The 22,442-nt window shown below is 43.4% G+C and overlaps 1 protein-coding gene across 1 annotated transcript in view; it reads right to left on the minus strand.

Moving 5' to 3' along the window:
* Positions 1-22,442, minus strand: part of RhoGEF2 (Rho guanine nucleotide exchange factor 2) — a 725,597-nt gene that overhangs the window by 138,913 nt on the left and 564,242 nt on the right. The window contains exon 28 of the mRNA XM_080286550.1: positions 22,200-22,287. Within this exon, the coding sequence (XP_080142676.1) occupies positions 22,200-22,287 (88 nt within the window). The remainder of the gene's footprint in view (positions 1-22,199; positions 22,288-22,442) is intronic.

Consider the following 22,442-nt stretch of genomic DNA (forward strand, 5'->3'; position numbering starts at 1 on the left):
GGGTGTGAAGACAAAGGGTGTAAAACAAAAGGTCTGGAAAATAAGACAAGGATAAGGTGATCAGCAGAAGATAGAGTTAAGCTGAGGGCATAGAAGTAATAGAAAAAAAAAAGTTGACGAGAGGTGTAAGTGGTTGTAGGGCTGCAGAAGGAAGGTGTAGACAAAGAGAAGGTGTAGGCTAAAGAGGTGCGGGGGAAAGAGTGGGTGAAGGGCTGGAAAGGGTTAAGGAGAGCGAGTGTAGGCAAATGGGGTACGAGGGGAGATGGTGTGTGGGGAGGGGGTACGGAGGGGGGTGGGTGGGCGGTGAAGGATCGTGTGGTCGGGGGTGAACTGAAGAATGTGTGAGGGTTCGTGATGGCATGGGTGAGTGAGCAGACAGGGCGTGAAGAAGTGGACAGGGGCATGAATGGGTGAGTTAGGGGGCCATGAGCAAGTCGGCATGGGTATGTGAGGTGAGTATGGGTGGGTATGTGAGGTGAGTATGGGTGGGTATGTGAGGTGAGTATGGGTAAAGTGAGTGTGGATGGGTATGTGAGGTGAGTATGGGTGGGTATGTGAGGTGAGTATGGGTGGGTATGTGAGGGAAGGAATGGGGAGGTTTGAGAGTTGCTGCTGGCATGGGTGAATGAGCAGGGAGGGCATAAGTGGATTAGGGCATGAATGGGAGGATTGGAGGGGGCATGAATGAGAGAGTCTTTTATTATTTGTGTGTCCTACTCTGGGTATAAGTCTGACAGTCGCTTCCCTAATTCCCAGCCGTTCTACGTCCCACACACCTTCACATATCACCACTTCCGCGCAAATACCCACCGTCCATATTGAATCCATGCTAGGGCTGTCCAAAAGTGACCATTTTTTTTTTTTTTTTTTTTTTTTTTTTTTTTTGAGAAGTTGGTGGGTTTCAATAAGTATGGTCTGTTTCACCTATAGTCACATCATTAAAAAGTTCCCTGTTCCAACCCTGAATCGAACTCACGTCCTTCCTAACAGCAGACGACTTCTTCAACCACCTGACTACAGATGGGCATGGGATGAGTAAGATTTTGTCAGGAGATACGGGATGAATGGGTGGGTAGGGGATGGCGGGATTGTGAACTGAAGAGGGTGTAAGAATGGTGGATTAGAATTTTCACTTTCTCTTAATATATTCGCGCTACTACCAAACAGGAGGGCAAGAAAGGGCAAGAAAGGTAAGGAAGGGCAAGAATGGGTAAGGAAGGGCAAGGGCAAGAAAGAATAAGGAAGGGCAAGGGCAAGAAAGAGTAAGAAAGGACAAGGAGGAGTAAGGGCAAGAAAGGGTAAGGAAGAGTAAGAAAGGATAAGAAAGGGAAAGAAAGGATAAGAAAAGGTAAGAAAAGCCAAGGAAGGGTAAGACTGGGAAAGGAAGGGCAAGAAAGGGCAAGGAAGGATAAGAAAGGGTAAGAAAAGGCAAGAAAGGGGAAGGAAGTGTTGAAGGGCATAGGTTAGTGCATTGACGCCTTCATCCTATGGCGTGTTACTAGCTTATTCTGACTACTTCAAGAACATAAATACAACTTAAGGTGCCTTTTAGTGTCTGCATCTCACCTTTAGCAATTCTATGTCTATGTTGAATAAAATCATATGAAGGTAGCTGGTATACTAGTAAAATAAATAGGAAGTCGCCGGATGTGTGTGTGTGTGTGTGTGTGTGTGTGTGTGTGTGTGTGTGTGTGTGTGTGAGAGAGAGAGAGAGAGAGAGAGAGAGAGAGAGAGAGAGAAGGGAGGCATGAATAAGTGGGTGTGAAAGTAAATGAAAGGATGAGTATGTGAGGCAATGAATGGCTGGGTCTGACGGCTCTCTCTCTCTCTCTCTCTCCCCAGCTTTCGGGAACTCTGCACTCTCTTCACTTCAACTTGGCCTAAAATTGCCACCCATCCATCTTTAATGCTTAACAATAACATTAGAATATGATGCTAGTCACGAAGAAGTGCTATGGAAAGACTGTAGAGCCCTAGTGTTGCTTTATTCTACCATTTAATAATTTACAAAGGGACAAACACCTGGGCCAAGTTAAGGTGAAGGAATTATAGTACAGACGATAAGGGACAGAACCTCTCTAATTTGGCAGGCTCAAAGGTGGTAATTATTTATGGAGAGAAGAAAGAACCAAAGGCTGTAGGTCCGCTGAATTGTTCGTTCCAAGAAATGCAAAACAAAAGGAAGCCAACATAAAGATCCATTCAACTAGAGATGTCTGGGCACGTTGCACTTAAAATATTGGGGGTCACAGGCAGAGTGAAATTCAGACTGAGGATGAGAGTTCCAGAGTTGACCTGTTGCATACACGAATCACAAAAGTATCGGCTAACTCTTCCATTATACAGCCAGACAGGAAAGGGGTGTATAAGCTGACAAACGGGTGCTACACGCCGAACGTAATGAAGGAGGGATGCTACCAGACAGTTCAGAAGAGCAGTGGATCTTGAAAAAGCGATAGTAAATAAAGAAATAATATACATCAACTCTGCATCCTGAAATTGCAATAATGAAGATACAAATACTAGACATCAACGCTGCACCTTAAAATTGCAATAGTGAATGGACAAACAAGAGACGTCAACTCTGCATCTTGAAATTGCAATAGTGAATGGACAAGTAATAGACACCAACTGCAAAATCCTTGAATATGATCTTCTGGCACCAATGACTTAAAAAAAAAAAACTGGCAAAAAAGAAGGAACAGGTGGGTCACGAGAAAGTTAGAACCGGCCAGAGAAACACGAACTGGGGCATCATGCAAACTGGTCGGTGGTGGTGGTGGTGGTGGTGGTGGTGGTGGTGGTAGAATTGAGGTGTAGTGTGTACCTCGGGGTGTAAGTGGCTCAGATCTAAGTACGGGTAACTGTGTGTGAACTCCTGGGAAAACTGCACCATTTTCTAAGTAACTTGTGGGTTGAAAATACTTAAAACTAGACAGCACTTCAACTTTCCTACATACCATATATCTTGTGTAAGTGGCTCAGATCTAAGTACGAGTAATTGTAAGTGAACTCGTGGGAAAACTGTACCATTTTCTAAGTAACTTGTGGGTAGAAAATACTTAAACCTAGACTGCATTTCAACTTTCCTACATACACTTACACAACAGATACCGTTTCTCCACTTCCCTGAAAGGAGGAAGGTGGGTTAAGGAGCAAATTCAGCCTGCAGTCCACTGGGTTTACGTCCAGACAACAACAACAACAACAAAATATGCGTATTTTTAACCACAATAACTTCCGCATGTCTTCGTACAAAAAAACAGCCCGAGGAAGATTTTTTTTTCTTACTAACCAAAGGCGATTACATTTTGGTCTCGGGGCATAGTTTCAAGTGAAGGAATACAAGTCGGGATCGTCGCCTACTCCTTTCACTACTAAACACTTCCTCAATGTGTGTGTGTGTGTGTGTGTGTGTGTGTGTGTGTGAGTAACTTATTGCAATTACACAGCCCATGATGCACACCCTTCCACACCTGCCTACACTCCCTCACCCTAACTCCATCACCATCGACTATAATCCTAATTTACACTGAACTATAATTACAGGTAAAGTTAATAGATCAGGGCAGGGGATGGAGGACGTGAGGTGTGGCCAAACAATGGAAGTTATGCTATACTCCTTTCACCTTAACTTGGCTCGGTTTTTCATCCTGTTAGAGCTTATTTCACGTAGCTCAATGGCAGAAAAATACTACGGCTCTACATCGTTTCCATACCACTTCTTCGTGATTTGCATTACATTCTAGTGTTAATCTCTTGTTCATATCGGTAGTCAAGATGGAGAGGTGGTAATTTCAGGTCGTCAGAGTAAGATGGTAATTTTAGGCCAAGTTAGAGTGAGCTGGTAATTTTAGGCCAAGTTAGGGTGTGATGGTAATTTTAGGCCAAGTTAGAGTAACAGGGGTAGAGTAATCCTAGGGTAACCAATTTCTCGGTAACCAATCGTCAGTATGCAAGTCAACAACAACAAAATTCAAGGCTTTCAATCCTCCTTTTATCATCTAATCTGAGTCAATTCACCACACAAGTGCTAGGCTAAACTTAGAACACACACACACACACACACACACAAACTGCTTCAATATCCCCCTCTTCTCTAAAGCAAGGCCAAGGAGAAGAGAGAGAGAGAGAGAGAGAGAGAGAGAGAGAGAGAGAGAGAGAGAGAGAGAGAGAGAATTAACCCACTCACCACAATCTCTATTATTTTCTGGTGAGGGGAAGGGGAAAAAAATCAGGAAGAGGAGAATGGAGGAACGTCGGAGGGAGAAAAAGAAATTGGAGGGGGGAAAGAATCAGTGGAGGAAAGTAGGTAAAGAAGGGAGGAAAAGGAGAGACAACTTGAGGAAAAGAGAGGGGAGGAAAGACTAAAGTAGGAGTGGAGGAAAGGTAGGTAAGAAGGGAGGAACAGACGACTGGAGGAAAAATAAAGGAATGGAGGAGAACAGAGTAGATATAGGGGTAAGGTAGGTAGGAAGGTAGGTAGGTAGGCAACCAGGTAGGTAAGTAGGTAGGCAACCAGGTAAGTAGATGAGAGGAATACAGGTAAGAAGGAAGGAGAACAGAAAAAAGAAACAGAGATGGAGGGAAAAAAGTGGGGAAGGAGGGAAGGTGGGAGGAAGGTAGTAAGAACTGATGGAAAGTAGAGATAAGAGGAGGGAAGTAGGTAGGGAAGGTGCAAGGAAAGTATGAAGAAAATGAAGGAAAGTAGAGATGAAGGGCGGAATGTTGGAGGGGAGGAAAGTAGGATGACATGAAGGAAAGTAGAAATGGAGGGAGGAAGGCAAGATGAGCTGAAGGAAAGTAGATACAAAAGAGGAAGGAAAGTAGGTAAGGAGGGAGGAAAGTAGGTAAGTACGGGGGGAGGAAAGTAGTAGGTACGGAAGGAGGAAAGTAAGTACGGAGGGAGGAAAGTAGGAGGTACGGAGGAAGGAAAGTAGGTAGGTAAGGAGGGAGGAAAGTAGGTAGGTAAGGAGGGAGGAAAGTAGGTAGGTAAGGAGGGAGGAAGGTGGGTACGAAGGGAAGTGGAGGGAGGAGGAGAAGGAGCGATCAGTGACCTACCCAGGTAAGGGCACCTACATGACCTTACACGCACACACGCACGCACGCACACATACCGTAACACAAGATCAGCTTTCGCTTCTGTCTGTCTGTCTCGTCCGTCTGTCCCCCCCCCCCTCTCTCTCTCTCTCATCTATAAAAAATGTACACACACACACACACAATGAAAAAAATAAAATAAAAAAAATAAAGGAGACGGCATCCCATCAGTATTATTTTTCTTGTGAATATCAGCTAATTAATAAGTGAAGTGATTTATTTCCTACTGATAGGATAATAAAGTGCGAGATGATGATGATGATGATGACGGTGAAGATTAATTATTACTGGTGGAGCAATTAAGTACTGAATGATGATGATGATGATGATGACGAAGGTGGTGGTGACGATAACGATGATGATATCGGTCTGTTTACCCACCTATCGAGACACAAACACACATACACACACACACTCCTACCAACACGCGTTTTGGTATGCCTGGTGCACACACGCTGTCTCAACCTCCCCCCCCCCCTTCCTAGCAGTCACACAATACGCAGCAGTCACAGCATTGGTCTCACACACACACACACACACACACACACACACACACACACACACACACACACACACACAAGACAAGGGCACACACAGAGACATCTGCAAACACGACATAAGAAGACATACGGACCAAAACACACACACATACCCAGAGCAAACATGAATGGGCAATCTCTCTCTCTCTCTCCCTCTCTCTCTCTCTCTCCCTCTCTCAATTACCCTTATCTTGCAAGTCCCCCAAAACCTCATTCCCACAATCACACTACCTTTGTCTTATCACAGCAGTCTTGACACCTGAATGATTAGAGATTGTGGGTAAATGGGTGAGAGAGAGAGAGAGAGAGAGAGAGAGAGAGAGAGAGACTGATCACTAGCAATGTCAATAATAATGGAAGAAAAAAGGAGATGATAAAAGGAATATGAACGAAGAATGATGGTAGGGAAAGAAAAAAAAAATGGGCGTGAGATAATGAATGCAACAAAAGGAAGAGGAGAGGTGGAGAAGGAAGGGAGAAATGAATAAAGAAAGGAGGGAGGAATGTGACGGAGGAGTGAAGGAGATGAAGGAGGAAGGGAGAAGAGAATTAAAGGAGGAGGGAGGAATCAGGAAAGTGATACGTGACCATATGAAAAACAATAAGGAAGGAAGGAAGGAAGGGAGTGAACGTGAAAAAGTAATGAGGTAAATACAAAAGATGGATGAAGTAGAGAAGACGAAGGAAGGAAGGAAAGGAGGAGGATGCTGATGAGTAATATATAAAGGAAGGAAGGAAGGAAGGGGAGTGAAAGTGAGTGAAGGTGACCGTGAAGGTGAAATGAAAAGGGAAGTTATCAACCCACCATAACCCTTCCCACGATCTCTCTCTCTCTCTCTCTCTCACACACACACACACACACACACACACACACACACATAAACACAAAAGTCCACCATGTACATAGCTTCATATCCGGGTTCGAACACACAGATACAAACATATTTACACTGCAACCACACACACACACACACACACACACACACACACACACACACACACACACACACACACGGATGGGGGAAGAAAGGGGCAGAAAGTGGGAGAGGAAATGGAAGAAGAGGCGGAGGAGGAGGCAAAAGAAGGAAGAGGAGGAGGTAAAGAGGGAAGAGGAGAAGAGGAGGAAGTAATAACGGAAGGAGGAAGAGGGTGAAGAATGAAGAAAATGAAGAAAGACCAGCAGCCTCTCACAGTCGATCCTCTCTCTCTCTCTCTCTCTCCACCATCACCTTCTGCAAATAGATCCTAAGAACAATCCCGTCTTATAAGAAGGCACCTGAACAGTCAAGGAGTCTGTCTGTCTGTCTGTCTCTCCAACCCTTCAATTCTCTTCCATTATTGCTTCTGATATCCATTCTGTCTTTCTGCCTGCCTCTCCCATTATTACTACTACTATTAATTATCTCTCTCTCAGCGGCATTGACCTTTCATGTTTTTCTACTATGATTCTCTGCTTAACCAATCAATCAACTCTCTCTCTCTCTCTCTCTCTCTCTCTCTCTCTCTCTCTCTCTCTCTCTCCCATCTCAAGTTACCTCCTCCCTATCCTACCCACTTGACCACGCCTCCAGAAAGCAGTGAGAGAGAAAGACGTGAGTGTGTGGAGGAGGCGGAGAGGCAGACCAAGGCAGTGGGGGGAAGGAAAACTGCGAGGGAGGGAGGAACGGAGGGAAAATGAACCGGAGGAAAGAGAGATGAAAGGCATGAGAGGTTAGTGAAATGGAGAGGAAGGAAGGAAGGAGGGAAAGAAGATAAGTAGGACGGATGACAGAAGGAAAGTAGAAAGGTAAGTAGACTTCAAGGGAGGGAGGGAGGGAGGAGAGAGGGTGGGAAGGTAGGTAGGTAGGTAGGTAAGTAGGAAGTGGAAGGAAAGTAGAAACAAAGGTAGGTAGATTTCAAGGGAGGAAGGGAGAGAGGGAAGGTAGGTAGGTAAGAAGAGTGAACATAGTGCGTAAGGAATAAGTTTAGAGATGAATAAAGAGGAAGAGGAAGGGAGCGAGAGGGAGGGAGAGAGATGAAGGAAGGAAGGAAGGGAGGAAGGAAGGGAGGGAGAGAAGAAAGAAGGGAGAGAGGCACACTGATAGGCATTGAACAGCAAGGCGCACGAGGTCACCCTTGAAGGAACACCTCACTCCCTCTCTCTCTCCCTCCAAACACACACACACACACACACACACACACACACACACACACACACACACACACACACACACACACACACACACACTCCAAGGACATGTCACTCACGCAAACAAGCACATAACATTCCCAAGAATAAACAAACAGATATCAGAACAAACATACAAGAAAATATAAAAACATTCTCTCTCTCTCTCTCTCTCTGTCACAAACCAACAAACAGGCAGAATCGAAGGAAGCTCATCCTGTTCGACGTTCTGAGAGAGAGAGAGAGAGAGAGAGAGAGAGGATAACTGCAGAGACATATACATAACAAGTAGATACGGGTGTGTGTGTGTGTGTGTGTGTGTGTGTGTGTGTGTGTGTGTGTGTGGGGCCACCTGTGGATCGCCTGTGTGTGACAAAAGAAGGGTCGAGTATAATCTGCCTTTCTTCCTGCCTACCTGCCTATTCTCTCTCTCTCTCTCTCTCTCTCTCTCTCTCTCTCTCTCACACACACACACACACACACACAGTTCTATCCTTCCTTCTGGTCTCCTTTGTTGCGAGATTCACTTTACTATCTCACACACACACACACACACACACGCATACACACACACCGCTCGCTGGTGCAGTGGTAACGCTCTCGCTTGCCAACTGGTGGACAGGAGTTCGCGCCTCGCTCAGGTTGCGAAAAGTTTCACTGACGAAGTGGGTGGTTACTGTCCCCCCTTGAGCAAGGGGACGGGTGTGTGCGTGTGTGAAGGTCACACCTTTGCCCTTAGATCGGACTATATGAGCTCTCAGCTCCCTTCCGGGAGGGTAAAAGCTGACGATCACTTCCTTCTGATACTCCTTAGATGCGCGGTTCTCACACACACACACACACACACACACACACACACACACACACACACACACACACACACACGCTACTTTGTTTAACACCTATCCCGTTTAAGTTCAGCTGATTTCCTAGTGCAGTCAGACGGGAGAATAATTCTGACTAGTAACCAAGAAGACTCATCCATAATTCATACCAAAGGCCCACACAATCAGGACTTTAAGCTGACCCAGTCCCCTCAGATGAAAACAAAAATACTAAAGATTATTTTGTCTTTATACCTTACCTATTCTTCCTCCCTACCTACCTTCTCTCTCTCTCTCTCTCTCTCTCTCCCTCCTGCCCACCTTTCCTGTTACCCTTTCAATCTCCCTTCTGTCTTTTACCTGCACACCTGTCTTTCTGTTTCCTGTTTGTTCTGTTTAGGTCTCTCTCTCTCTCTCTCATGAACAATTCCCAGCACACCAGGCAACCACAACACACCTGTTACACACATGCGGTTGAGACACACACACACACACACACACACACACACACACACACACACAGGACAAAAAATACGCACATACAAAAACTGAAGATCCACGCACATAAAAACATACAATCGGAAAAAAAAAAAAAAAAATCCCCCGCCCAAAAAATAAAAATACAAATAAATGTTGATTGGAAACGTAGGGGGTGTTTTGACCTTGAGGGGACGGTATGAGGCGAGGTAGGGGTGAGGTGTGAGGATGAGGCGGAGGAAGTGAGGGAGGTATAGGGTGGCAGGTGCAAGTTATAAGGCAGGACCGTATGCTTAAAGGCCGTATTTTAGTTAGCAGGGAAATCTAAACACCTACATCTTGGCGAATTATTCACTCCAACAAGAAGAGTATGTTTTCATCCCTGTTTGTTTGTTTGTTTGTTTGTCTGTTACCAGGATTACTCAAAAACTAGATGAGAGATATGGATCAAATTGGGTGGGTAGATAGCCCATGTCCCAGGGAACAATCGATTAACTTTTGGGACTGATCCGGATTGTATTAGATTCTGGATCCGGAAAACATTTTTTGCGAAAAGCTAAACAAAGATGAGACAACCTAACCCATTATGAAGAGTGGTTTGGAAATGACGTTGCCCTTGTCTGAGAGATGCGCTCCACTGAGTGCCCCTCTGGTTTTCCATATTATACCTTAGCATTCTCCTGTATGTTTGCTTTAATTTTTTTGTGCAAATAACATACAAGAGAATACTAAGGTGTAATATGCAAAATAAATCGCTAAGGAAGAGGTGCTACATCTTCAAAGTAACTTTAGAACAGGAAGTTAGTGAGATGCCGTCCTAACAATCAAACCGAACTCAACCTACCTAGACACTCCTACCACAGCTACAATAATCAAAACAGTAACTACCACAACAATCACCACAACCACAACCAATCACCACAACAACCACAACACCAATCACAACCGCAACCACCACTATCCCAACTACAAACGCCACAACCACTACAAAAACAATCACAACCACAACCACAATCACCACAACAATCACAACCACCACCATCTCAACATAGACAAGGTTGAATAACGCAGAGATACTGAAGGCTAAATAATACAGAAATGATTTAGCACTGTGTTTCCTCCCACGCCAATCACGGGGTATGCAACAGCAACACCGTTATGCAATATGCAATCATCACTCACTTTTCTCGACAGGTTAAAATGACGCAGAATAGACATGTTCCATTCGGCCTTTCCTGTAAAATTTCCTTGGCAATTTTCTACACTGCATGATGGTACTACTGCAGTGTGTGTGTGTGTGTGTGTGTGTGTGTGTGTATTTTTAAAACATCTTCAACTTCATTATACATCTATTTACAAAACAACCACAAAATCATTCCACAACAACCCCCACCATCATCCATCACAGCCATCATCATCACCGCCATCACCAACAATCACATCCACCATTATCAACCACAACTACCTCCATCAACCATCACCACCTCACCAACCACCACTACCAACAACAACCATCACCTCCTCACCAACGACCACCATCAATCATTATCACCTCACCAATCACCACCACCACACCACCAACTACCACCATCACCTACCACAACCACACTACCAACTACCACCATCACCTACCACAACCACACTACCAACTACCACCATCACCTACCACAACCACCACCACCACAACAGGATCCTGACGAGCCACCATTGTTTTGTTTCCTCTAACTATACCGTAAAGGCAACGCCCTGTCACCACCACATCCACTGCTACCAACATTACCACCACCACAACTACCATCATTACCCCCACCACCACAACTACCAACATTACTACCACCATCACAACTACCAACATTACTACCACCACAACTACTAACATTACCACCACCACCACAACTACGAACATTACCACCACCACAACTACCAACATTACCATAACAATCAACAAGTAAAAAGATTTCTCACTGTAACTACCAACATCACAATAACCAACATTACACAATCACAATGTAACCACAACTCAAACATTACCACCCCTACCACAACTACCAATATCATCACTATCTGCCAACATTACCACCGCTACCACAATTACCAATATTACCACCACGATTCCCATACTACCACTACCACAACTACCAACATTACCATCTAGCTACCAGACTCATCAAACCACAACTACCAAAACTACCAACATTACCAAATTCAAACATACACACTACAGCAAAAACAAACTCTCTCTTTCTCTCTCTCTCTATTAGTTCAAACAAAATCAGAACAAAAAATCACAAATCTCTCTCTCTCTCTCTCATTAATTCAAACAAAATCACACAAGACAAAAGCATATCACAAATTTCTCTCTCTCTCTCTCTCTCTCTCTCTCTCTCATTACTTCAAACAAAATTACACTAGAGCAAAAACATCGCCCCTCTCTCTCTCTCCCTCTCTCTAATTCAACTGAGATTGCCACTAATAGAGAGAGCTTCGAACTCCCTAGAAATTGTGGGCGTCTTGAGAAAGCTTAAGAAAATCGTTGTTAGCAAGAAAATAACCGGAAATTCTCGGGCTGAAGGGGTTAAACTAGGAAAAACCACACACACACACACACACACACAAATATACTCTCTCTCTCTCCCCTCACACACACACACACAAATATACTCTCTCTCTCTCCCCTCACACACACACACACACACACACCGTAGGCTAATATACAGTACATACACACTCTCTCTCTCTCTCTCTCTCTCTCAGAAAAATAGCACACCAACAAACATTACCTCATCCTAGGAAAAAAAATCAATGAATATACACATTGTAAAGCCTTTCCTACACAGCACTGGGAAGAAGAAGAAGAAGAGGAAGAAGAATGAGAAGGAAGAAGAAGAAGAAGAGGAGGAAGAAGAAGAAGAGGAAGAAGAAAAAGAAGAAGAAAAGAAGAAGAAGAAGAATTAATCAGTGTGACCTCCAATCCACAATTTTACATGAGGAAGAAGAAGAAGAAGAGGAAGAAGAAGAAGAAGAAAGAAGAGGAAGAAGAAGAAGAAAGAAGAGGAAGAAGAAGAAGAAAGAAGAGGAAAAGAAAAAAGAAAGAATAAGAATAATAAGATGTGACCTCCAATCCACAATTTTAGTCAATTTTCAATCTTCCTTTCCAAACAACCACAATCAAGGTATAACAATCACGCACAGAGAATAATCAACCACAACTAAAACAACAGACACAGGGAGCAATCAACCCCTTCACCACAACCAATTATATCCACCAAACAACCACACCTACTTATAATCCACAACCACAATCATTATAACTACCACAGCAACCATCAACTAACCTCATCAACCAACAACCACAACCACCCCACCATTACAACAACCACATCATAACTACCACCACAAACACAAACCCCAACAACCACAACCACCATATCCAACTACCACCACCACAACCACCCTCTGAATAACACCCATCAACTAACAGATATCATAACCACAAACCCCTACAACCACAACCACAATCTCCAACTACCACCACCACAACCACCCTCTGAATAACAACCATCAACTAACCATCATAACCACAAACCCCTACAACCACAATCTCCAGCTACCACAATCTACAACTACCACCACCACACCTACCCTCTCCCTACCTTACCAGCAATGGACTATTTTTGGCTAGATGGTGATGCAAGAAGGTGAGGCTTGGTGATACGAGGGGAGGTATGCATACTGAGAGAGAGAGAGAGAGAGAGAGAGAGAGAGAGAATAACCCTGCCCATGTGTCTCAATAAACATGTGTACGTGAGTTGTCTTGCAAAGCGTGCTAATGTATGCAAGCGTGACCGTGTGTGCGTATGTGTGCGTGACCACGTGTGCGTATATGTTCGTGTATGCTGTCTCATTCTGACTCATTGCTGCATTAGTCAACCTCCCTCCATCCTTTCCTCCCCTCCCCCTCCTTCCTTTCTCCATTTTTTCTCTCCCCCTCACCTCTCTCTCCCTCCCTTTTCTATCCTTTTCATGTACCTCAAATTTCTTAACCACGCCTCATCCCATTCTTCCTTCCCTCCTCCCTACCCCTCTCCCTCTTTCCCTTCCCTCCCTTTTTTTCTTCCCTATTCCTCTCCCATACTGCTCCTCTCTCCCTCGTCTTCGTCTTCTCCCTCTTTTTTCTTCCTTCCCTTTTCCCTCCTCTCATTTTCTTTTCCTCCCTTTTATTTCCTTGCTCCCTCCCTTTCCTCTGTTCTTCCCACCCCTTTCCCTCCAACCTTTTTCTCCTTTCTTCCTCATCCTTTTTTGTAACTCTCATCCTCTTTCCTTTCTCTCCCTTTTTTCTCCCTCCTTCCTCTCCCCTTTTTGTAACTTCCCCTCCCACCTTCCGTCTCTCTCCTCCGTCCTCCCTTTTTTTCTCCCTCCTTCCCTTCCTCTCTCCTCCCTCTCTCTCTCCATCTCTCAATCCTCCCTCCCTACTTCCTCTCCCTTAACCCTCCCTCCTCAATCTCCCTTATTTCTCTCCTCTCTTTCCACCTCTCACGCATCCATTCTTCCCTCCCTCACCCTTCTTCTCCCACTTTTCTTTCTCCCTTCACCAACAGTATCAATACTTCAATGGACATACAGCTTTGAATGGGTTTATGGAGACTGTTTATCGAACCCTTCCAGTAAAAAATAAATAAATAAATAAATCGTCAGGACATGCTCCCCCCCCAAAAAAAAAAAGAAAAAAGAAAAAGAAAAAGAAAAAAAGAAGTCACCAGATTCAAGAGGGGGAGGGGATGAAACCTCTCTGTCTCTCTCTCTTCCTCCTCCCTCCCCTCCTCAACTTTTTCTCCTTTCTTCCTGTGAGGGAGGGAGGGAGGGAGGGAAAAGTTATAGGAGCTTTAGGCATTTCCATCCCCACCCCTTCATGGCCCTTCCTCCCACTACTCATCACCCTCCCTCATACACCACCAACCTTGACCCTCCACACTGCTCTCGATCTGCCTCTAGAAAACAACCAAATATTTCAAACTTTTCATCTTAACTACATTCATCCATCTTACCTATACTCTATTTACTATAACTTGGCCTAAAAATGCTATCTCTCCATCTTGAATACTGATTTAAGAAGCTTTCATATTAACAACAATTCATCTATCTTAACTATATTTGCTTTAACTTGGCCTAAACTGATATCTCTCCGCCTTGAATGGATAGCTGTAACAATGCTTCAACACTCAAATGGAATGCTTGTCATAAAGAAGTGCTTGTGAAAGGATGTAAAGCCATAACTTTGTCTTTTCTGCCACTGAGCGATGTGAAATAAGCAGGAAGAGAAGACAGATCGACGAGGAGAGTGTATGCGAGTGAGGTTGAGGGGGGGAGAGGGAGGGAGAGACCAAGGATGAGATGGCGGGATGGAGTGGAGAGGTATATGAGAAAGGGGTGTGTGAGCTGGGAGCAGGACAGTGAAATGGCGGGGGACAGTGCGACATGGAGGCGATTTGTTTGTAGACACCCCCTACGGGATTAAGGAGTCTGGCAACACACAGAAAGATAGACGGAAAATCTGAGCCAGGTTGAAATAAAAAGGGTCTAGGCGGAGATTTTAGTCCTTTTGCAGCTCATATCCTGTAAATTCTAGCCTTTGGTTCCTTCTTCCTTACATAATAAACAAGCTCAATTACAGAAGAGGACAGTAATTACCCAACAGTCTTTCCATGGCACTTCTTCCTGACTAGCATCATTTTATGTGGTTAAATGGCAGAGAGGACAATATTGCTGCTCTAAATCCTTTCCGTAGCGCTTCCTCGTGGCTTACAGTATTACTCTATTGCTACAACTCAGCATTCAAGATGGAAAGACGGCAACTGCAGGCCAAGTTAAAGAGATAAGAGTGTAATGGTGCTTTTAACTCTCTCTCCCCAACCAATCCCTGCATACTCTTTTATTTCCCTTCCTTCATACATTTTTTTTTTCCCTCACGGCTTTCAGTTAATCTCTGCGTCTCCTCCCACAGCCCCCTCCCATCCCCCTGATCCACGCACATGCAACAGGAATCAAGATCTACTCAAGGCCTTGCACGTTGCTAAGACTGATGCAACACAGATAACATTGCAAAGCTGAAGTGAGGAGAGTGAATGCTGGTCTGTTTCACGAGGCACTCTGTTGGTCGTTCTATTTCTGTTGGTTATTTTTTCTCGTTTTGTTTTCCTGTTCCTATTTCTACTGATGATGATGGTGATGATAATGATGGCGATAAAGAAGGAGGGGAAGGAGGAGGAAAAGGAGGAGGAGGAGGAGGGAAATCGTTAATGAGTAGGGACAAATGGCGAGAAGTCCTTATTGTCATGGCCACCCTGACAAAATGCAATGAAGATACAGACAAAGGCAAAGAAGACTGACAGATATATGCACAAATAAACACATACAAAGAATACAGCTTGAAGGAATGAAAACTACAAGACGAAGAAGCGAGGGTATGGAAGGAAGAGGAAAGAAAGTATGAGAGGAAAGTGGCGAAAAGCAAAAAGGCGAAGAAAAAAAAAGTGGAGGTTGAAAAAGGAAAAACACGAAGGAGAATTATAAAGAAAATAGAGTATAGAAGGGTGGGCAGAAGAAAAACTTAAAACACACGAAAATGAGAGAAAAATGAAAACAGAAAAATTAAAATGGCGAGGAAGAAAGAAAACTAGAAAAGATGGGAAGTGTGTGTGTGTGGGAGGGGGAGAGAAAGGGAAGGAGGGAAGAGGAAAGGTACACGCGGGGAGAGCATTAGGGAGGGAAAAAAAAAAAATGTTGTACAAAGGGGGAGAGAGTTTAGTGGGAAGGGTGGGTAGGGAAGCGTGTCTAGGCGTAAGGGGAAGGGATGATGTAACACCCACATTCTCTTCGTACACCATCACGGTAATATGATCCATCTTCTTTCTGTATTTACCTGACTAAAGCCGTTTGGACACCACTCAATGCTATCCTCATACAAACAGACAACACTACAGAAGAAGCGTGTATAGACAACGCATGGCACACCGCACTCTCTTCCTGCACCACTACATCACACCGCACTCTCTTCCTGCACCACTACATCACACCGCACTCTCTTCCTGCACCACTAATCACACTGTACTCTCTTCCTGCACCATTACATCACACTGCACTCTCCGCCTACATCACTACAACACAGAAACATCATCTATCCATTTCTGTATTTACGTACCTGGAACCATTCAGACACTACCCAAGCCTATTGCCAAACACAGACTACATAACACTGCAGACGACACACGAACATAATGCAACACAAAGCCCAACACACAGCTTTACACCGACACACTGGATGACAAAAACAGCATCTAGTGTGTGCTGGAGGTGTGGTTTGTCCTCACGGGGTCAACTGACAACCTCCACGTCGATGATAGTGTCCAACAGTATCATGTTATAACGCTACTTTCTCTTCCTCTCCACACAAGCTTACACCATCGGAGAAAATGCATCTATCACTCAGCTAATCTAATTCACCCATGATTACAATGGGTTGTGATAATAATGACTCACTGAAAAAGGGATTCCGAATAAAGATAATGATGATTTTAGCAAGTATAAATGAAAGACGCTGAACTCACAAAACAAGAAATCATTTATATAGTTTTCTCATATAATTAAACAATACACCTTCCCGAGGCTGTGGTCATATGGCAGGGATATCGAATGTCGTGCTTCCCTAAAGAATGTTGCTCAACCAGTGTGATCCCTCGACACCCCTTCTCTCTCTCACACACCTGTCCTCCCCACACCTTCCTGCTTACTATCAGACAGGTTCACACACACACACCAATTGAACCAGTAACTCTATTCATACCAGCGCTAATTATTTTGTTCACATAATCCAATTCCTAACCTCCAGTTAACATTCAACTTTAATAAATTCTGTTCAAGTGATCTAATTCCTTGCAGTCAATCATCGTCCACCTTTAATAACGATGTACTAACCTACATATGTGAAGCCACGGAATGTGGTGAATGTTTTACGCGTATCAGATAGAGCCAGGATTCCAGGGGCCTGAATGGTGAGTAAATGGAAGCGTGGCCCATTGGATTGAGCAAATTTGGGTTGTCTGGACGTTGCTACTCCTCACCCTGCCCTGGGGTGGGAAAGGAGGTCCGGATGATGATGACTAACCTACCTAATTATATCCACACTGATACAAGGCGATTTTAATCAAGTTTGAAAAGTCTTAGCCATCTAGTTATTTTGATTTAATTCAGGTGAGAGAAGTTCAAGCCATCAATCATTACTCAAGGCAGACGGTGAGCACTAGGAATCTTCTCGCTTGAGTGAAATTAGTTACGATTGGTCTGAACATAACTACATTAGCTGCTGTACCTGTATAAACATGCATAGGTCAAAGTGTTATTACATCACCCCCTCCCACACCTCACCTGCCCACACCTGACACCTTGACGTCTACCGGTTCAGACAGGTACAACAACTATACTCTTTTCACCGTAACTTAACCCAGATTTTCGTTCCTATGCAGCTTATTTCGTGGAGCTTGGTGGCTGAAATAAGACAATGCTTTGGCCCAACATGCTTTCTATAGTAAGCCTTTGTGAATTAAAAAACATTCAAGTTTATTTTCACCTCCTCTTTCGTCTTTTTTTTTTTTTTTTTTTTTTTTTTTTTTTTTTTAAACAGATTTCAAGACAAAAACATGGCGATTCTAGGCCAAAATAAATATAAAAAAGTAAAGATGTTTTTAGCCACTAACATCATATTCAAGTTTTAATTTGCTTCATTTTCCTTCTCTTTTTAAATATCTGCTTTCAAGATGGAGACATGACACTTCTACGACAAATTAAATGGAAAAGAGTATAGATGTTTTACTCACTCGACCACCAGCCAATGTCCAAATGATAATCCCAGTAGTCAAAGAGTTAACAAAAACTTTCCATCCTGCTTACACCTTCCAATTTGTCTAATCTGATGCTATTTTTGGAGCCTACCTACTTCTGCATTAATGAGGAGGAGAAGGAGGAAAAAGAAAGTAGATAGGAAGGAGGAGGAGGAGGAAGAGGAGGAGGAAAAAGAAAGTACTGTAGATAGAAAAGAGGAGTAAGAGGAGGAGGAAAAAGAAAGCAGACAGGGAGGAGGAGGAGAAAAAAGAAAGCAGATAGAAAGGAGGAGGAGGAGCAGGAAGGAAAAGAAAGTAGACAGAAAGGTGGAGGAGGAGGAGGAAAAAGAAAGCAGATAGGGAGGAGGAGGCTAACACAAGATGGTGGTGGTGGTGACGATATAACAGAAAAGACAGGAGCCACGCAGACAAAAACAGTTTAATACGTAAAAAAAATAAATAAATAAATAAATCACCTTTTCAGCATAATCATCCATTCAGGACAAGAACACCTTTTTAAAACCATATTCTCACCACCACCACACAATTTCATTCATCTCAGGAGTGAACCTTTGTAGAAGGGATTAATGGAGACTCTATCTAACCTCTCCAGTCTGAAAAATCCCTCAAAAGCTTAATGAAATTCACCCGGATGTAAGAAGAAACGCAACAGAAAAAGGTGTCATTGGACTGTGGTGTTTGAGACTCAGGCAAGTCTGAGAAACCAGTTATAAGCACTATATGATATCACCTTACCTCCTCTCTCTCGCTCTCTCTCTCTCTCTCTCTCCATTCTCTCACTCTCCTTCCATTTCACCATTGCTCATTAACTCTCTTAACTTTTTCTTCTCATATTTTCTCATGTACTGTATTCTCTGATTTCCCTTCTCCTGCTCATTTATTATCCTTCTTTCTCTCTCATTTATTTCTCCTCTTTTCTCCCCTCTCCTTTTCCATTTTCTGCTACTCGATGATGATGATGATGATGATGATGATGACTAAAACATGATGATAATGACCACTGCGATAGATGTGCAAAACAGTTTCCAAGGTGGCAGATGGTCGGCACAGTACACGTCAACATCAGTGTTCCGCTTCACAACACAAACAAACGAGGAGAAAGTAATAATACCCAGCCCTAAGCATACATAAGTGCTGTCACTCTCACTGCCACAACAGAACCACTGTGTTTACACTGACCATAAGTGACTCAAGGCTGTACAGGATTCTCAATGGCCTAGTGGGTTTCAAGAGCCCTTCTCTGTTAGTAATTTTGATTGCATATTTCACTTGAATATTGTCTCTGTATGCTATGTATAACTCATTAATGACAGTTTGCATACCATGTGGCTGTAATCTGAATGTCAACCCAGTAGACTACAGGCCAAAGATGCAGTCTACCATAATTATTTCAGGGGACGATGATGGGAATTGAGGACCCTATGCAAAGTAGATACCAACAGCTCCAACACCCCAGGCATATCAGTGCCACCACATGAGGGCCTTGCTCTCCAGCACCACATCAGTAAAATACATGATATCAAAGTGTTATGTGTCAAATGAATCACTAAGAAACAAGTGCTATGAAGTCTCCTGTGCCAACAAGATATGGCTGCCAACACTACAGCCACATGAAAATACTGCACACCACCATCAGCACATATTTACAATCCCAAACAACAATTCAGACATCACCAACCCACCTTCTGAAAAGAATTCCTAAAGCCTAACTCTCTTTTTCACTCATTTTCAGTCTACTCTGCTGTAACCAGATGATTTTACTCAACCCAGAAAAGGCTTCCCACACTGAAAGGTTTACCAAAGCTATATCTGACCCCTGTACCAATAAACTTTTACCCTCAGTTGAACAAAATCATCAGGAAAGTGCCAATATTACAGTAGGAGTAGTTGCAACCCCAGATTTCAGTACTATACCATATGAAGGCATCCCCTGCCAGCAAAAAGAATACAATAAACATATCATGGACTGAAGAGGTCAAATGGAAGCATTAACCCCATATGTGGATATTGCAATTACTTAGAATTTCCAAATGCTGGTATAATTCTTCCACTCAGACAATTTAGGCACCATGAAAGCAAGACACACTCCATATTTACACTGACCACATGTCACTCAGCACTAGAGCCACAGCAAACAATGTTGACACACTTCTGGTACCCTTCCCACATACACTCCTAGCCCCTGCTTTCCTATCTCATTCACAGTCTAAAACAGTCTCATTATTCACTGTAATCTACAGGCAGTGGTCACATTCAGACAAGGGATATGCATAGAACTGGACCACTAATTTGGGGATAGTTGCAGTAACGTAGTTGTTGCCCAAGATTCATCTGCAAAATGAACCTGGTGGACTGTAGGCTGAAGTTGCCCTTCTCCAACAGTCCACCATCATCGTTTCAAGGAATAAGGAAGTAACCAAGGAACGTTTGTGTGACCAGGCAGCTTAGCCAACCAGTTATAATATGTGCCATCACATGAAAGCATCCTTCTCCAGGAGGTGGAAACAGGTAAACTGGTTTTATAGGCAATTCTTGTGTAACAGAAAAAGATCACCCAAAAAAGATGATATAACAAGGACTTGTAGTACAATATATAAACTTTCCTCCAACTAACTTTCCCACAAACAGTTCTCTTGCCTCTCCTCATTCACAACCTACAACAGTCACCACACTTTTAGTATCCCAACTACAATCCACTCCCTCCAACTTAACTTCCAACATATAAGACAACAGTCCCTAAATACCTTCCCATACAATACATCCCTAAACCCTAACCCTCCATACCCCAATTACAATTATTTCTCTCCAATCCACCTCCCACGAATGATCCCCAGCCTACTACTCTCCCTATCCTCTAACCCATTTCTCCACATAAAATACAGTATCTCCACAACACATATTTTCATGTAAAGTAGATCCCTCTATTTTACCTCTCCATACCCTAACTAAAACGAATTCCCGTAAAACCAACCTTCCCACACTGATCCCAATTTCCAACAAGATTACAATATACGGTAATCCCCACAACACGCTTTCTCACGTACAGCAGATCCCTAAACCCTACCTCCGTGTATCGTAACTACTGTACAATATACCGGTATTCCCCTCCACCCCATATTCCCATGTTGATCCCTAATGAATCCCTTGCGAAAGGTATGGAATAGTGAAAATGGTAAGAAAACCGGTTTATATACAAGACATAACAATGAATATCCACACCTGAGAGAAAACATCATACTGTGCAAATACTGAAGTACCAGACAATGTTTTGGATAATATAAATAAATAAATATAAGTAGAAGTCAGCTTACCTTTTCTGGACACTGAAATACTTGTTCATTACCAATCCCTTCACTACAATGAAACACAAAATATTTAAATATCACTATCAAACTGTTTTATCAAATGCAGGATGGACTTTGTACATACTAAAATGGAATAGTATATATATATTTTTTTTTGTGCCACTACCAGACTTTACCGCAGCTTGGCAGGACCTCTTATAGTGAAGGGGTTAATTAAACAATGGCACACCCAAAAATGTACAAATTTAAAAAATACAAAATAAATCCCAACCACAAACCACGGAACAAATCATACAGGTACTCCTCAACAAGTGCATGAATGTGTTGCAGCAGCCAGCTTAACCACACCTAACATGGGCAGGCAACCCAACTATACCCATATAAGCCGAATTTTACAGGTCTTGAAGGGTAAATGATGTGTAAGGCTGAGGAACACCACTTAGTCATTGCGAAGAGACCCACCCCTGCCCAATGCATACTGTAGGGGTATAGGTGTGGAAGGCTTTTTAATAGTTAACCCACCAACCGCGGCATTAGGTTTCCTGGTCTACCCCCTCCTCCATGCACAGAAAAATGGGGAAAAATTATTTTCTCAAACATAATTTTTGCTAGTATGAAATGAAAGAGTGCTTGGAAAAGGACAGGAAAAACAAATATGAGTTCATTATTTACATTAGTTCAGCTGTGGTGAAGTATTGAGGACGCATGGGAGGAAAACGTAGCACACCAATTAAAAAAAAAAGCTTGCTCATACGACGTACATCATTTGGTGCACGTTGCAGCTATCGGGTTAAAGTAATTTTATTTTTACGCGAGGGTGATGCGGGATTGGCTGTTTTTCTTTTTACATGAGAAGTGCCTGCATGTCACAAAACAGCAAATTGGGTACTCACACTTTACGCTCAGCAGGTGTTGACGCAACCAGTTCGTAGATCTGCGCTCCAAGTCCCTGGGTTGTCACGATAAAGAAGGCGCAGTTGTCTGGGGAAGGGAACAACAACGTGAGTACAGTATTGATTTGTGTGTGTGTGTGTCTGACTATGGGCATAGGCTTCACAGTCTGCTCCCAAGGCCCAGTAGTCCTCCTACATACCATACACCTCTACATGTCACCACTTCGGTGCTAACACCCACCG

The sequence above is a fragment of the Coenobita brevimanus genome, chromosome 112 (assembly GCF_032717465.1).
Source record: "Coenobita brevimanus isolate Jiangsu-jjx chromosome 112, ASM3271746v2, whole genome shotgun sequence".
In the NCBI taxonomy this organism is placed as follows: Eukaryota; Metazoa; Arthropoda; class Malacostraca; order Decapoda; family Coenobitidae; genus Coenobita; species Coenobita brevimanus.